This window comes from Cyprinodon variegatus, unplaced genomic scaffold (assembly GCF_000732505.1).
Source record: "Cyprinodon variegatus isolate N-32 unplaced genomic scaffold, C_variegatus-1.0 Scaffold121, whole genome shotgun sequence".
Lineage (NCBI taxonomy): Eukaryota > Metazoa > Chordata > Actinopteri > Cyprinodontiformes > Cyprinodontidae > Cyprinodon > Cyprinodon variegatus.
In genome coordinates this window covers 1,356,887-1,375,613 of record NW_015150574.1, presented here as the reverse complement: position 1 = coordinate 1,375,613, position 18,727 = coordinate 1,356,887, and the positions used below count along the sequence as shown (strand labels likewise).

The following is an 18,727-nucleotide window of genomic DNA, read 5'->3' as shown; positions in this document are numbered from 1 at the left end:
ATGTTAAGCGAGGCATAGTTGTTGTCAACAAAAATCAAAGCGTGCAGTTGCACGCCTAGAATAAGAAGATGAGACTTGATCGCGTTTCTCTGTTCCTCTTTTAAAATTAATTAGCTGTCGATATCTTCTAGAACAGACCTAATAGCAGAATCTACTCACCCCAACTCTCCAGCGGCAGCCATTGCTGTTGTCACCCATGTGCGCTTTGGTCAGGTGGTTGATTATGTTACTGTTGATCATCCGTCCATCATCGTATAAAGCCCGCCCTGACAATTTGATTGGCCCACTAGATGTTGTGCGAGCATACTCGCGCTACTATTGAGCAATGCCAGACCGAACTTCCCGACCTCAGACGTTGTGGGCGGGACTAAGTTCGGAATGGAACCCAGGCTAACAGTGTGTAATAATTATAGGCATTTACTGACATAGATGTTCTATATAATCGTATGTATATTTTTAATATCACCTATGAACTGAACGCCTCAATGGCCTGGTCATTATTAAGACAGTCGATTTCAAGTGTTGGTTGTTGAGTGGACTTGCATCTTTCTCCTGCCCACGCTCCATGTTTGAGTGGTCAGATTCCCCAAAAAGGGGGATGAATCACATGAACAACAGAGGTAAGGGGAGATTGCATTCCAGAGCTCAGGCAGGAGTAGAAGGGAATCAGAGTGAGAACAGCTCCATAAACAAGGACGAGTCGGCCAGCTATGCCACCCTATGGAACTAAGGAACTACTGCAGTAAAAGGCGGCAGCTTGATGCTGCTACTGTAGCTCAGGGAGAGAGTTGAGGAGCACAGCAGTAGCTCGGAGAGGCCTGTAGGCAAACCGCACTAATGGCCCGGAAGAGGCCACAGGTGGCCCAGGCTAGCTAGAGACTAACTGTGGAGGAGACAAACGGGTGGAGAGAGGTCCAAAGGCAGGGCAGAGTGGCTGAAGCTTACTGCGAGGAGGACTGCGTGACATCAGAGGAGCCCACAAGGGAGACAGAGCAGGAAGACATGATGGCAGGCCAATGGTAAGCTTTGGAGGTTAACTGCTGAAGATGGACAGGGGGCCGCTGAGGATCAGAGGAGCATGTGGATGAGTGAGAGGGGGAGCAGGATAAGAGAAGCAGCAGCTGGTCTGTGTCTGTGCTGGAGGTAGGACACGAAACAGTGTTTCTAGTGTGGGGGGTGGTTCATGTCTCTGTGGTCTGAGTTCTGACCGCTAGATGTCGCTAAAAAGTACACATAGTGCTTTAAACCAAACTATGTAATAAACCAAATTATGAATTAAATACGAGAAATATATGTATTGCTGTGCTCATATTATTATTTATTCAATAACTGAGGAGCAAAAAAAGGTTTTCAATCAAAATGTCTTTTTCTTTTATCGATATAGATTTAGATTGAAATGTATTTATGTCATAATCGCAGCCCCGGTAGGTGATCTGATTACTTACTTCATTCACCTGCCGTTCCCTCCTCACTCTCTAATTAACATTCATCTTATTTACCTGCGCCCTCTGGTGTATAATCGTTTTTTTCTTTGTGTTATGTATTTGTGTCAGTTGTTCATGTTGGATTTCGAGTTTTAGTTAAGTTTGTGGTTCATTTCTTGACTCTTGGAGGCCAGTGAATTAAGAGGGTTTGGTGTTTGTCTCCTGTCTACTGATTGTGTGATGCGTATGCTATGCTGAGCCCTCAGGGTTTTGGCTCGGAACGTCAGGGAGACCAGCTTTAATTCCCGTAATCCTGACTCTAAAGTGGAGTACAGTTTAAATCTTGGCATTTATCCTAGTACCAAGTCTTGTCTGTTTTCCTTACAACCACTGAGTCTGCCTGTCTCCATCTGAGTGTGTTTGTCTGAGCTTGCTGCTGGATTCATGGAACTCTGAACCTGTCTGAAAGCTCTGAGGATTCCTGGAACACTAGAACTATCATGTCTGATCTGTTTTCCCAGAACTGGATTGGTCTCCTGACTGCTCACTGGAGTTGCTGCATTGGTACACTCTGGACGGCTCAGCGCCGCTTCTCTTTGGCAGGGCATCGGCTGATACTGCCTTTTATGAAAGGATAGACTGAACTGTCAAACCAGGTACAATATGTGACTCACATGGTTTATCATCTTGTGTCAGATTATCAAGGTCACTTACCTGTGTTTGTCCCACATCCAGAGTGCCAGTGATGAGCGATGCTCTGCCTGTATGCAGCCGCTGCAGGTCCGCTAATCCACATCCACCAACATTTCTGATCTGTTTTGTTTTATTATTTTTGTCATTAAATGTTCTAAAAAATTCCTACTGTCTGATTCGCCTTGATTACTGGGTCCATCTGCCCTGTTTTATAACACATAAATTGGAATCAATTAATTACCCACCCTGTGATTAACTCAATTAAACTTTTTTTGTTACATCCCACCACTAGTTTTCAGCAAATGGCAACATGAAAGTGTCTGATTTGATTACTAAATTAGCTGACAATTATTTTGATAACATTAATTATGATTAATTAATCAAGAGTAATCGTATTCATTCTGATTAAAGTTATCTTTTTTTAATCTACTTATTTTGTAAATAAAGTTAATTCAAATATAATCAGGAGGTTATAAAGACACTACAATGTAAATTAGTTCAAAGTGATAGGGGTTCCTGGATGAAGATTTTTTAAAACTCTATTGACTTTTCTTATATTTTAAAAAATTTTTAGAAGACTGTTATACAGTTAATCTAAATGAAGCTGGGCTAAATTATGTTCTTTTGACTGTTTTGCATAGTAGAAAAGAATATAAAGATGATGTCAGTTCCTTATTATCCAATTTGTCCGCTGTATTTCTAGAGACAACAGTGCTTTTTTTAGCCTCTTTGCCTGCGCGACCAATTTCAGACCATCTCTGCTTGATCTAGCTGCCTGTCGGACATGAGTCTAATTGGAGCTCCTAATGAAGTACTAATACGTCCATGGGGTATCCAGCACTCAATCACCCCATTGCTAGGTCAATCAGTACACAACTAACCTACTGTTTGTCCTTCCATTACTAATACAAGCCGGGCAAGTTAAGATTAGCATTTTTTAATACAGAATGCAAGTAATTAGTAGTACAACTTTTATGCAGCACGTTCAAGAATAAAATGCTGCTTAAAACATTGCACTATGTGCTGTATATGCATTACCGCATAAAATGTACACTATAGAGTGTATAGAGTGCATACATTTTTCGGAATTTGTATATTATTGCTGTTCAGTCTTGTTTAGGAGCCTCTATTTGTCATGTCCATTCTGAGGTGTAGAAAAATTTATCCTTTTGTGAAGCTTAATTAACTGTAATGAACAGCCTCTAGCCAGAGTAATAAGTTCCCTTAATATATATATTTTTTTTAATTCAATATTCTTAAACAACTAAAATGAATGCTGTTTTTGGAAATCATGTGAAAACAAAGAAGAAAACAAAGAAGAAAAGATTATGAAGCAGATTCTTTAAGATTCTGGCCTTTGTAATTCACCCTAAGCAACTTTATAACCTCATAAATCAGGTCTGTAAAGGCCTCTGAGATTTTTAGGGGAACTTTTACATAGAAACAACCTAATGTGTCAGGGTTCTGCCCTCTGCTTGGGTTTATTTTTAGTTTCTTTGTGTGCTGTGTCTTTGTAGTATATTTCTACCAGTGCTGAGTTCTGTAGTTACCCTCTGTTGCCCTCTTGTGCTTGTTTTCTTTCCCATTGGCTTCCTCCTAGTTGGTCTTGCCCACACCTGCTTCTAATCTTCTGGTTCAGTATCCCAACATATAAACCACCTCTGCAATCACTCAGTGCAGGTTTGTTGTGTGGTTGCTTCCTCATCTCTGGTTTTCCTTGACATTTTGGTTTTTGGTTCTTTGTATTTTTGATGTTACCTCAGTTGCCACAGTAAATTTGAAAGACTCACCTCTGCCTCCTGGTCTCTGCATTTTGGGTCCACCACCCAACGTGACATAATGAAGCAAAGATGATCCCATTTGTTGGCTAATGTTTCCTGACTAGGGTGAAAAGGCATCCAGTTTTGGGACTAGTATTTGTCCTCCTTTATGAGGCACAAGGCTTGAAGAGTAGGTCTTTCTTCCATTTTTGCTGGGCTACAGCACAATATCAAATCATAGATTGTAAAGAAAATCTATTGATTATGTCATATAAATAACTGCTTGTTATTGGTTAAAAAAGTATACAAAGATTAGAGTGCCGTCAAAGAACATTTAAAAAAAAGACGCAAGACCACATTTAACTCTAAATGGACAAAAGAGTGTGAATTTATGACGAAAAGTAGTTAAGACTCATTCCCTGTCTGCCGCACACTTTGTGGATGTGATGGAACATAAGCAGTCAAGGAAAGCTGCAATTGAACGGCATGTTTTCTTCAATCTTGAAAACTAAGTCCAGTGGGTTGATTTTAATTTTCCTTTTTGGAATATATACCTAGTAGCACTGCATTTTTATTTATGGGTGTTAGTAATAAAACGGACTGAAAAAGATGCGTGTTACAGTTCTCTGTTTTCAACCTAAAGATGATCAATGCTCTTCTGCTACTCGCTGGCTGCTACACCTTGACAAATTTTGGGGTACAAACATTTAAGAAAGCATATAACCTTATTCAGATCAGCATGCTAAAACAAACAAAAATCATTGTACCTGAAAGAGGACTAGTACAAAACCGGGTTATCTATCATGAGTTGCCTCATAAAAAAGAATTTCACCAAAATGCGCATTAATGCTAACTTAGAAGAACTTTTGTAAATTAATAAAATAAGAAAGCACAGAGAGATAAAGGAGATCGTGAGACATAAATAGATGGAGAAAGCTGGAGGGGAAGAAATGAAGAGTCAAAGCGTGTAAAAAAGAGGCAAAGTAGTAGAAAATCAAATGGGGATAAGGCACAAAATGTCATAACGCAGGCCTGGTGTTTCTCTTTCTCTCTTCTCTGCAGGGCTTGACGGGCAGGTACGGTTCATCTCTGTTAATTGGGAGCCTACATAAGGAGCTGGGACCAGGAGGAGGGCATCAGTTCTTTCTCGCTACCAGCGTGGTATATGACCTACCAACTTGCTTCTAGATATTTCTTAGCCAGCACTAATGCCGTGTCCCTGTCTTTTCCCTCCTAGTTCACCATCTAAGCCAACTGAACCTCCAAGTCTGGACCTTCCTTGTCTGTTGGATCTCTCAGGACAGTCTGCCACAGCCCTCCTCCAGAAGCCCGCCTACCTGTCCACCCTCCTACACAATATCACCAGAAAGAGAGTCTCAATTTGCACCTGGACCCAGGACACCATCCTTCCAAGCCTAAGACAACCTCAAACCCCGTGAGTTCAGCGTTCTCCACCTTCCCACCTCCTCTGACCAGTTATTCACCATCACCCTAATCTTTTCCCTAAGCAGAACCCAGGAAGATCCTGCCAGACACTGTTTCCTGTTCACTATTAAATAAAGCTCTTCCTTAACCTAACTGACTGTCTCCGTGGTTGTCCTGATTCAGAGTCGTTCTTCTCTAAATATGACACAAAATAAGACTGTAGTTTTGAAGAAGTGAAAGTTGAAGGAATTAAAGAAAAACACACACACACACATACCCACAAGAGTTCAGAAGATTTGTGGGATCGTACTGTACACCAGGATTGCATACATTTCTATACTAACATTTATGTGCAGAGTAAAATGTTATTTGGCTCGGTATAATCATCCGCCTTGACTGATTGGCTCATTGTATCATTAAAAAAAAAGATGCTTTTTGTTTGAAAATGTAAGATATTGTTAACATTTTAGTGTTAAAAAAAGCAAAACCATGGAACACCTGTGAAGAGTGCAAATAGCTTTTCCTATGTTGCTGAATCTTTAAAAATAACATCGTAGGAACATTTTTTGTCTCTTCAAGAAGGTACTCTGATTTAAAAAAAAAAACATACAAAATAGTGAATACATTTTCACCTGTATAAATATAACGTATTACAAGGAATGTTTGTGTTTTGCTATTGGATGGTGCTGTTCATTGCCCTCTTGTGATTTAACTTAGATCATTTTGTAATCCCTTTACCGCCTTTCAAATATTGATTTCTGTATATAATGATTAGTTTGCTTTTGTTTTCTGTGAGTTTAATAAATCCTACTTCTTCTTTCCATACTTTTTTCATTTTTTTCCCCACTCTTTTTATCCCTCTTCCTTTTTCAACTTTATTACTATTGCCAATTTATTTATTTATTTGGTATCTGGTGGTTTAATAGCGGGTCTGAAATAGCTTTAGCCATAATTCAGAGTTGGGAGTCAGGCAATATGCTCCTCTCCTCTTTTACATTGCACTGCACCTCTAACTGCTCTGATACTGCTGCTTTAGTGGTCCATAAAGAACCTGTTGTCAGACTGAGCATTTCCCAAATGGGATTATGTAACTAAGTAGGAAGGAGGTATGGAGTATGAAGTATGAAGGTTTTTGTTTCAGCTTTAGATTTGGTTCAAGATGAAAAAAAAAAAAAATAGATTCATTCAGTCATGGTAAAATTGACAGCTTTTACACCCTTTGTTTCTCATTTTCTTTGGACCTGCAGGAATGTATGGTTTTCCTTACATAAATCTAAGATTTTCCACATTACTGTATTTTACAGCAGGAAATTCAATTGTTTTCACGCCTGCCTCTCAAAGAAGCAGTTCTGATTAAGCAATACAAAAAACCTTAAACCTGAACATGAATGACCCTTGTTTTTGTTGGTTCTGTATGTTTGACTGCTTACTAGTCTGACTAAAAAGCCTGAATGCATTAATTAAGGATAGCAGCATTGCAATTGAAAAAAAAAATGCTAAAATGCTTCTTTGTTTTCTTAACATTCATTGGAACGGCCTTTAGAAAATAAAACTTTAATTAGGAGATGAGTTGCTCAACTTTTTTAGTTTCTTATATTTTCTTATCAAGATGTAAACATGTTCCGCTAATTATATTGTGTTGGGATCTGGAGATCTGCCACCCTTCTCCAGCAGAGGGCGCCCCTGGGTCTCCTGAGCTGAAGCCACCAGCACACCTGCGGCTGATCATCTCATCAGGAGACCAGCCTTATAAGCAGCGGCTGAACTTCCCTTCAGTGCCAGAGTGTTAGACCAGTTATGGTTAGCAAGCTTGAGCCGAACCTGCATACCATAATCTCTGATTACTCAGAGGAGTAAACTTGATCCTAACCAGTCTTTGTCTTCTCTGCTTCTTAGGAAGACCTGATCGAAACCTGGAAGCTCTGGAGGAGCTCATAGTCAGAAACCTGCCTGCCTGCTCTGTGAAGCCAAACCTGAAGATCCACTGTCTGAAACTACAAGCCAATTCTCAGGAGAGAACTTGGAGTTCAACTCAAAGTCTGAACCTCACTAGTCTGAAGCCAAGCCCTGCCGCTGCTGAACCCTCTGCTGAACCCTCTGTCTCTGGACCCTTCTGGTTCCCCTTCTCCAACGCTCAGTCTGAACCACCAGGTACAGATCAGTCCCAAGCTCTATCAAGACTCTCCTGCTTCCTGGCTAACCAAACTGTCCCTCTCTACAGAGAACCCTGTGATACCAGTCCCAGACCTGTTCCAGCATCAGTACAAAATAACCTTTGTGTGCTTACTCAATAAATAGTTGAAAACTTTTACTCAGTCTCCGTGGTGTTCTGCATGTGGATTAAATCAGTTAGACCCGTCATGACATATTGTTTGTGTGTCTTTTTTCTTTTTTTTATAAAACCCTAATTATCTCACTTTTTTGGGGATTTCCGAATTTAGGCTTCTATTACTTTAAACCAAAGTAAATTTGAGTACCGTTTGATGAAGTTCAAGTATTCCAGTAGGCTTTAACGGATATTAGTTTCAGTTCATTCATTTATCCAAGAATCAGAGATCTTACAAATCAAAAATGATATGTTTATTTGCATGTTTCTGTCAGGAGAAACTAGAAATATTTAACGTTAGATTATGTATAATATCACAACATCAGGGATTTAAGAATATATGGGACAGTGACGATATAACATTTTTTTTTTATTATTCCAACAATAATTTGAAGAAAAGCAAGAACTTGTGAGTAAAGCTGCCAACTTTGACATTATTGTTGATATTTCTGACAAAGTATTTTTCAATGCGGAATAAAACTGGATTTATTAAATTTGTTAATCATCGATTTGTTGCGATTCCTTGTATATAATACATTTATATGCAGCTTCTTCCTGCTCTTTAAGTAAACTAGCATTTCTAAAAGACAAACACACCTAAATAAAGATGTGAAGACCAAAAATTAAGGAAATAAGACAAAGAAAAGCAATAGATGGAAGATGCTATGTCTTCTAAAGCTATAAATGAGTTGAAGAACCATAAGTACCAATGTAAAATGATGGCTAATTAACAGACATTAATTTTTCGTTTGCTTTTTCACACTGACTAACGTCTTTTTACACTTAACCAATCCATGGATGGCATTAGGAAGCCACCCAGCATCACTGCTCTGCTAAGCTGTCTGTACAGTACATGCTCTCACACACACAGGCATCTTAACAAAAAAAAAAAAGATAAACAATTGATGTTCTAATTAAGAATTAATTGCATAGTTAACCCGCAGAGAATGGTGAAACTCTGTGGAGAAACAAATGGGGATAAAGACATAGGGTGAAGATGGAACAAGGGCACACCGAGTGGCAGCAGGACAGAAGGGATTTTAAGAAAAAAAGATTGGGCATGATGACCTTAGGGAAGACATAGGAGGAAACTGCAAAGTGCTTTATATTGAAAACAAAAATCTGGGAGGATTCTAAAATACTGGAATGCCACAAAGTCATGCAATCACTGTCATCCACAGTGAAGACAATGCAAAGATAAAAAAGGTATTTTTACTTCCATATTGTTTACTGGAACAACATTAAGGACCTTTAGGATTGCTTTTTATCTGAAAAATTAAAATTTCTTCATGTCTTGCTATTTAGTGGCTTCAACTCTGATAGCAAAGACATCTTGGATTGACAAAGCAGTAGATTGTTAAAAAAAAATGTTATATTATGAATGGCACTAAACTGACATGAACATAACATGATAGGCATTTATTTTGATTGTGCTTTTAAGAGAAAATTACTGCTAAAATTGCATCAGAATTCTTTTTGAGTGAAGAACCAATTGACTTCACTAATCCTCCCCGTGTTGAATTCAGTCAGTTTATTATATCCAGTCCATTAATGTCTGTGTTTCTCTCTCCTTGGTTCTCTCCCATCCTCCCCTTTCATCCCTCCCCAACAACTCTCCCTCCTCAGCCCTCATCTCGAGATGAAACCAATTTTTTAGGCCCCACAGGAGACAAATTACTCCTAATAATCCCTCGTTTCTTGGAGAGGGATTCTTTCGTCCGGGCTCCGCCAAGAGACCAGAGCCTTAATGGATATATGGAATTAGGAGGAAAATGTTGCCGATGGATCAGTGATGACAGACAGAATTCTGATTCTCATATTTGCTTAAAAAAAAAAAGAGAAAGCCCCTCTAATACATCAGCCCTCTTGATAAGCTGACTCTGACATGTGAGGTGGTCGTTGACAACTGATATGTATTTAAAGCACATAAACAGCTGAAGAACAAATAATCTTTCAAAGCCAGAATACAAAGTCTCTGATGCAATTATGTGTGACGCAAAGCATTCAGGTACTTTAAACAGCTGTGAGCAATATTTCATACTTTACTATAGCTGTATTTCAGATGTTTCCCAAATTGTAATCCTCTGATGTGAAATTGGCTAAACTGAGAGATGTAAAACTGTTTGAAAGCTTTCACATCTAACTCGCTTTGAAGTTACACCTCTAGCTCTTAATTCTATTCCTTCACTCTTCCTCCTCCCAAAGACCTAGAGAAAAATGAAGCTTTCATCTAGGCGACCTATCAAATGACCCCTCTCAGTGACAGACACCTTAAACAACCAACCAATAATAAACACCTGGTCAGGCAGCTCAGGTAAACAAATCAGGAAGCCCAAATGGCTCATAATAACAGCCATTTTGATGCTTTTACCGAAGGGGAAAGGCAAGAGATAGATGAAGGGAGAGGAAGTAAAATTGGATGTGTAGATATTTGTATACAAAGATAGGTGCGACTCTTCTTATATTTATGTTGAAGGAGAAACAGTCTTTACGTTTTTTTAAGACTGTAGTAATGGTCTGCATGGAAGTTTTTATCAGCCTAATTTTAAAGCCATATTTGCATTATTGGTGTTATGTTTTCCAGTGAATATAGCAAATTATGGATTTTAAATAAATTAGCTAAAATATTAATGAGAAACATCTAGTTCTTCTTTGGTCATATTGATATGTTCAGATCTAAGTGCTACTATTTTCACAGTATCTTACTAACCTGAAAGGTATGGGGTGTATTTATATTCAGCTCCAATGAGATATTATGATGTTTTCAGAGCAGTTACAGCTTTGTATCATTAAGAATATTAAAAACATTTCATTGCTTCACAAAAGAAATCTCTCTACACCATAATTCTGCCAACACCTTAATTAAAGGTGGTGGTAGTGGTAGCTTTGCATGACCAGTAACGTTTTCTATGTAGTTCTTTGTTGTTTTACCAAAGCATTGTCTCTTTTACAGGTCATGCTCCCAACATGGATCGTTGCAAATTTTAAAAAGGACTTTTAAGCTATCCCATACATTGGTTCTTTTTGCCAAAAGGTCAGATTTGTGAGGTGCACAACTAATAGTTTTCCTGCTTGATCGATCGTCCCACCTAAGCTGTAGATCTCTGCAATATCTCAAGAGTTACCATTGGCCTCTGAGCTGCTTTTCTGATTGATGCTCTCCTTGCCTGGCCTACAAATTTACAAGGAAAGCCATCTTTTATTGTGTTCGAAGTACTGAAAATTAGCACTTACTGTATTTTTCTCTAATGAGGGCAATTTGGTAAACAGCTTTTGGCAAACAGCATTTGTCAGCTGACCACAGCATAATGTTTCAAATTGTGCCATCATCTGTTTACTGCCTCACAATCAAACCATTCTCCATGAGATGTTAAAAGCGTGGAATATTATTTTAGAACCTAACTGTGCTTTCATCTTCTTCCCACCTCTATCCCTGACCTTTCTTTTGGTGTCATGATTGAATGTGTTCTATCACAATAACTTGAAGGCATTCAGGTAAATGCGTATTTATAAGATAGATTTGTACATAGATGGACTCTTTACTAATTAATTCAATTCTGAACAAAGTTGGTTGGACTATATTTTATTAATCAAATTAAAGTAGTATATGTAATTCAAATTAGTACTTCACTACTATAATTTCAACTATTATACAAGAACTGAATACAATGTGCCTTAGAAGGAATTTGTTATTTGAAAAAATTTGAAATTTGTTTTCGTAATCTTAAACAGTCTTTTTAAGGTGGACCTACTAAATGCCATTTTCATGGGTGATCCTGTAATTTTGTTATGAATGTTTGGTTTCTACCAGAAGCTTAAAGGTGTCTGACCAGCCTTTGTTTGGGAAAATCGTAGTTCTCACCCTTTGGTTGCTTTAGTAGTTGTGTTAAAAAGCACACAAAATTGCTCATGGTGATGAAAAATATTTGTCTTTATCCAAGTGCATATGGAACAAATACTCTGGCATCTTACAGTTTGTCTAAACAGCATTTCATGTCTTTCCATGATAACTTTTGCAATTGTGGCATTTCCACTCATTAAGCAATTTAAAATCACAGGTAAATGGGTTTGTTTGGACGATAAGTAGCTTAAGAAATGAGCCGAGCCATCATTCTCCTCCATCAGAACCAGGGGGCAATTTGAGGTTTTGTCAGAGATCCCTTGTTAACAGTGACAAAGCATTATCTAATAATGTGAAGTTGGTTGTATAGTCGTGTTAGTCAGCTGTTTCATAAAAAAAAGCCAACCAGAACCAAAAATCTAGTTTTTATGCTCTGCTAATGGAGAAAAAACTCCCAGAAAACTGTATATGTGTTGAAATCATCAGTTACTTTAAATGCAGATTAAAAACTATTTAATAAGTGTGGCCTTTGCAGGTGCTATCTAAAAATCATTGGTTTATGCTGTTGCATCAACTTCTTTTCATTTTATTATCAGTATATCTTCCTACATACCTTTCCCTGTGTTTTTTCTCATTATTTACAGCATCTTAAACTATCTTGCAACTAAAGCATGCAATATGTTTGAGTGGTGGCCTAGTGGTTAAGACATAGAGCAGGCATCCCCAAACTCGGTCCTCGAGGGCCGCTGTCCTGCAGGTTTTAGAGGTTTCCTTGCTCCAGCACAGCTGATTTTAATTGAAAGCTGATTAACAGGCTTCAGCTCTACTGCAATAATGAAAATCAGCTGTGCTAAAGCAGGGAAACCTCTAAAACCTGCAGGACGGCGGCCCCCGAGGACCGAGTTTGGGGATGCCTGACATAGAGCTTGGAATCCTGAGGTTCTGAGTTCGAGCCCCACTCCCACTGATTGCCGCTCTGGCTCTCTGAGCAAGAACCTTAACCCCACACTGCTCCCCGGGCGCCCCACGATGGCAGCCCATGGCTCTCAGGTACAATTATACAAATACTTCTTGCCTTTCAGTCTACTTTTGAAAAAAAAGACCAATTGCTTATCCATTAACCATCAAATTATAAGAATTTAGCTATCATGCTGCTAGTTTTCCATAATATATATGTATATATATATTTTTTTACGTTTGTATAATTAGTCATTACATTATTGGTGTAAAGATATTTTATGAGTAATTTCTGCTGTTTCATTTTGTAATGATGGTTTCCTATCTGCTAGTTTCAGAGAGCAAAAAGAGAAAAATAAGAGGCAACCCCAGGCAAAATTGGATTTTGTCACTGGGGCTTTGCTGTTTGAGGGAGGGCTATCAGACAAGATTAGCCCTACCTTGGTGGTAATGGAACTATGAGCATTTTGAAAAAACCTTCTATCTAAATTTAGCCTTTAGACTTCAGTTTGCTTATAGTTTGATTTGAGTTTGTCGAATACCTGATTGAACCTGATAGAAAGTAATACATAATAAAGATGTCTCAAGCAATAATATGTTTAACAGAGTATATTGCATTGAACTGCAAATAAAATGGAGTTTATGAATAATTTTTCATACAGAAAAATTTATATAAAAATGAAGACATATCGCCCATGAAAATAAATCAATAAAAGTAAAGATTGTATTTTTCAAATAAGGCTTGGGGAGTTTAAACAAGCTTGTAGATAAAACTCTATAATCCAACAGATTTCAGTTGATTCAAACGGTTACAATAGGCATATTTTCACAACCTTACACTTATCTTAGCTTCTACATTCACCCAGACATTTCGTTCGACACAGTTTAAAAATTTGGACTGTTATTACATTTTTTAATTAAATGGGCAGACAACTTAAAAAAAAAAGGTCTCCGTCAACTATGTTAATCATCTCGTCATCATGGTTAAACCATTAATTGCTTTCTCAAATAACAAGATTATTATCTAGTTATCATAAGAAAACTGGTAATGTTTTCTCGAGATAACGAGAAGATTAACCTGTATGAGAAATGAATAAGGCTGGCCAACAGCCAAGGATTCCCAGTCCATCCATGCCTGTGGTGAAAATTTAATCTGGACTCATTTTGGGGTGAATGCATCTTCTACCTGTTAGAGGCATAAAACCGGAGCCATTTAGAAAACACTCGGTGACAGAATACCGGACTTAAGGCATAGGTCTAATTGCTTATGAATCAGAAGTGGAAGCAAACCAACAATGTCGTCTCATTACCTAAAGGTTAAACAAAGGATTATTTACATTATTACACACAGACTGTCATGACTTATACTTGTTAATCTCTCCAGCTGTTGTATTGAAGGATGTAGTCAGTTTTAACGCACACTAATAATCTTCTTATCACGTGAAAACGGCTTATATTATCTGTAGATAATGAGAAAATTAACTTGTTTTCTTGAGAAAACCACCGTAAAAAAAAAAAAAAGTATCAGAGGGAAATGACAATTCTCGGCTTCCGTAGAGTAAAAGTTTGTGTGTTTTTATAACTACAGTTTATTTCAAAACCCTGCACGGTCTGAAACCTGTTGCATGAGAGAGTCTTTGAGCAAAAAGAGGAGGATGTAAACAAAGTGACCTTTAATCTGTGGTTACCATGAGGAAATGCTACAGACTAGAGTTGTCAACACAAAGGTTAGAAGGAAGAGTGAGAAAGAGATGATAAATGGAATATATGCAGGCATGAAAAAAAATGTGCAGCTGTGATCATAGATCTGCATATGTTCTCATTGGGGGGGTGGGGTGGTTAACTTACCTCTGCCAGAGGAACAATGCCCTGGATGTCAGCATTGCTAATGTACAGGTGGGAGACTTTCTCTGTTTGCTTCGAAGCTGTCTGTGTGTTAGCGGGGTATTCCACAGTCCAGTGTAGAGTCTGGGTTGGCACCAGATTAATCACGTTATCAACCTCAAATTCCAGCTGCATTACTTCATATGAAGGACTTGCCAATCTATAAAGACAGAGAGAAAATACCCATTATTCAACATGTTTTTCTGTAGACTAATTTTGTCAGGGAAAAGGTTTTGCTTTTTGGTTGGTACTAAGCAGTAAAATCTAACTGCATCATAAAAAACTTGGAAAACCTACAGCAGTCTAAAGTTAGGCATGGTGGTGGCTCATTCTCGGAACTCAAAAAGAATTTTGCAGTAAGTCAAAATGTCATCATGAGGGACCTGCTTAAGGAATGAGCAGAAAGGAAGAGGTGTGTCCTCTAGAGCAGTGTTTCTGTTTCTGTACTTCTGTACCCCTTTAGGCATTTTTTTGCATTCCCTCAGCCAAAAGTATTGATCATTGTCCCAAAGTGGAATGTGCAATAACTGACTATAAAGACTATTTTACTTAATCTTTTAATTTGAGCATTTAATTCTTATGAGTTTATGCTTTCCATCTCACATAAAGAACAACATTAATATGTTGCCTGGAAGTCAGTAAAGAATAGAAATAATTACAAAAAAACTCAGACTCATAAATCTGCCTTTATAAGACCAGTGACTACCTCATAATCATATTTAAACTTGAGGAATTTGTAAAAAAATATAGAACAAAAATTTAAGTCAGACTGACTTAAATAGATTTATTGTGTTTTCAATAAGACACCTGAGCTGCTTTGATAGCTCCATGTGAAAAACAGCTGATACCAGGCTGTTTGGTTTGGATTTCTGTCAAAGCTCAAGATTAACTCAAACATATAAGAAAAACTTACTATATTTTAAAGAACCCCTTGCAATGCACTTGCAGACCACTAGGGGTATCCGTACCCTGGTTGGGAAACATTGCTCTAGAGAGCTGCATAATGCTATGAGTGATACCCTGGAAATATTTTTAAACCTGTTTAATGCTCTTTGATGACATTTTGCAAGGTGCGGTACGTCATAATGGTGCAGTGTAACTGTAAAATTTCTGTGTTTAGTATTTACCCTGAATCAAAGCAATACCAGGCATTGTTATCCTATGGAGCACGACAACTTAGACTTAGACAGATTTTATTTGTAATTTTGATTACACAAGTATAAAACAAAAGTGCAGCCCTATAAAAAAAAGTTTTAAACATTTTTTATAAAATGACAAGCGTCATAGGCTAATAAAAATGAAACTGGTGGAAATATCAATGCAAACGCTTTATGAAACTGCAGACTCAGTTTTGCAATCTGTGCATTTGGTTTACCCAGTGACATCTGTCACTTTTTTATGTCAGTATAATGTAAATAAAATAAAATTGAAGCTGTCAACTGTGTTAATTAAAACTGCTTTAAGTTTTATATAGCAAAATATCCACTAAATTTATAGCCCGTGTCAGCAACACAACCGAAATATTTACAGATGTAAATAATATGTGAGCATAGGATTCCAAAATGGAGAGGATATCATTTAGTAAAGCATAAGCACAGATTTCCAGTGGCTTTTTTTTGTGTGTGTGTTTTTTTTTATCAACCCACTGACACTTGCCATGCTCTGTATTATTCAGTTGTGTTTCAGAAAACCAAAAATTATGCTGTCGCTGTTTTTCTTTGAGTACTCTGTAAAGGGATTTCTAGTTGCTTTTACATTCTATCTCACATAGCTGCTCTTGGGATGGTGAATCCTGAAAATGATGTTAAAATGCTACTTGTACATATTTTATTTATCCTCAAACTGCTGAAAAATACATAGAAGAAAGTCAGAGTTAAGACTCTATCACAAATGCTCTATCTGTGTGAAATACCTTGTATTTCCTGAATGAAAGTATTTCAAAATGATATTTAATGGCATATCTGAAGCAACATTATACATTCAAAGCCCAAGACCGATTCTTCTGAGACCAAGATCGAGACCAGACCTTCCCAGAACAAGACTGAGGCTGAAAGTTTAGATTTGACAATAATTCAGGACCAGATTTTTGTACATCACAAAATGCTAAAATTAATGGAATAGTGGTTATTTAATCAATCAAAATTACTTATTTCTATTAAACGAATAATTGTCATAATGAACTGAAATCAAAGTTAATAAATACAAGAACTCAGAGATACACATTATCTAAACTTAATTAGTTGGTTCACATTGCGCAAAAGCTACTGTTTTAGAAACAGTGAAAATAAATCAATTTTTCTCATCTTTGTCAGACCAAGGCTGGTTTCGAGACCCGTAGAGACCTTTAAAAAGAAGCATAAAAAGACTCAGCATTGACAGAAAAACATCTTTTAAAGCCCAAATATTTACAAAATCTGTAAATGTTTGTTGGTTATGTAATTGTTAAATATTTAGTTGTTTTTTTGTTTTTTTTATCAGAAACTATCCAACAAATAATTTCCAAGAATTATATTTTTTCTTATTATTTTCCTTACTGCAGATTTTAACATCCTAAAAAAACAAAAGTACTGATCTATGTTTAACACAATAGAAAGGAAATATGAATTACAGACCTCTGGAAAAGTTTACTTAACATTTTAAAAGATTTGTTAAGCAAAACATTTAATAAACAGATGTTGTAGTGTTTCCTCCTAAAAGCATGAAGCACAGTTCTTCTCAGTACCGGGATTGAAGTATGCCAAATAACAGTTCGTAGCCATTGCCTCTTAGGGATGCGCTGGCGTCAACAAACCTCCATGCTTAAATAATAAAAAGTATTTTCTTTTTGTTCCTGAAACAGGGGTTCAAAGAGACAATAAAGCTTCCCTTTACTGTGCCACAAATTATAATTAGGAGAAAAAATCAAGGAAGGAAACAAACTCGGGCAATTGCACAGATAGATCAGGGTGTGAGGCACAAATATCCTTATTCAATTTGAGGAACATTTTTTGAGACTATGTTTAACAGTTCATTGAGCCGCGCATAAGAGGTCTTCATGAGGGCATGTTTTACACAGCCAGCCTCCTTCAGCTTAGGTTCCATGTCAACACAACAAAGGATTCGAGGTGACAATAAACTAATTATATGCTTCTTAAACAGCCACATTAATGGTGTAGCACCTGTATTTCTTTTCAAAAACCTTTTGTGCATTCATAGCAGACCAGAAAGGAATGTTATTCCAGTCACATCTAAATCTTGCAAGTGAAGCAAGAAAAGGTGTTTATCATAGCCAAGGTGACCGGCTTTCCTCAGAAGCACATATGTAGTGTCCAACCAAGGCAGTCTGAAACTGGAGAAGCAGCCTGTGAGCCATTTGTAGCCTGAAAGCTGTTACTCATGCAGAGATGTCAATGAGTCCCTCATCCAATGGCAGATATAGAGCAGCAGTTCTCAGCCAGTCCTGCCCTGACTAGAAGAAATCAACAATGGTCCTTTAAATTTTATCCATAATGCTCCACGGTGGGTACATTCAATTTTAGGCCAGCTGGCTGAGATGACCAGCATATTTACCTGCAGGGGTCGTATATAAAGCTTGTGTACGCATAACATGGGGCCTGAAAATTACGTATGTTGACTTACAGTACAAACTTGGTGATAAAATGCATGGTTCTTCCCATCAACTCTGACCCCTCCGTATGGGGAACACGCATTTTGGAGATACTGACTGTGGTGGGGGACTGAAGGCAGATTGCATCATAATTCCTTTCGGACATTTGATTTACTTTCATACTGTATGAAACTTTAATTGTAGATCTAATATATTGGATTGCTGGCACTGCTGAGCCAGCGTACATATGGCACGAATAGAAAAAGATTAATAAGCAGCTTAAATTCAAATCGAAATCTGCCAAATATTTAAATATTTTTTTTCACCATAACAATGGTCTCCCTAATAACCAGCAGGGCGAAACGTGCCATAGATCACTGTTTAAATGTAACAAGGTGTGATAAATTCACACTGTTTTTCTGCCACTTTAGTGAAATAAGCTCAAGAATTTTTTTTTTTGCAAATCGGGTATTGATGAGCAAAACAAAAGGTTCATTTTTTATTCAAACATAGTTTTTCCACAGTTTTTGGTTTTAATCGGGTTGAAGTTATGTGTTCATCCAAACTTTTGGCTAAACCAACCAATCTAACTTGGCAGTGTTTTTAGCCAATCTATATTTGTACAAGGGCAAACCTATACAAAGTACATAAGCCAAAATACTACATAGGCAAATAAGTAAGTAATGTTTATTAATATAGCACCTTTCGCAGACATAGAGGTCACAAAGTGCTTCACAAAATTGCCACTAGCAATAGTAACTGCATAGTGGAAAGCAATACTACTTAACACTAATGTTACAAATGTAAATATTATTATAAGGTTTAATCTAA

The 18,727-nt window shown here is 37.5% G+C and overlaps 1 protein-coding gene across 2 annotated transcripts in view; it reads right to left on the bottom strand.

Annotated features, from left to right (window-relative positions):
- The window catches only part of LOC107085319 (transmembrane protein 132B-like), a 333,447-nt gene that overhangs the window by 47,534 nt on the left and 267,186 nt on the right, over positions 1-18,727 (bottom strand). For both annotated transcript variants that reach the window (XM_015375581.1, XM_015375583.1), the window contains exon 5: positions 14,275-14,470. In XM_015375581.1, the coding sequence (XP_015231067.1) occupies positions 14,275-14,470 (196 nt within the window). The remainder of the gene's footprint in view (positions 1-14,274; positions 14,471-18,727) is intronic.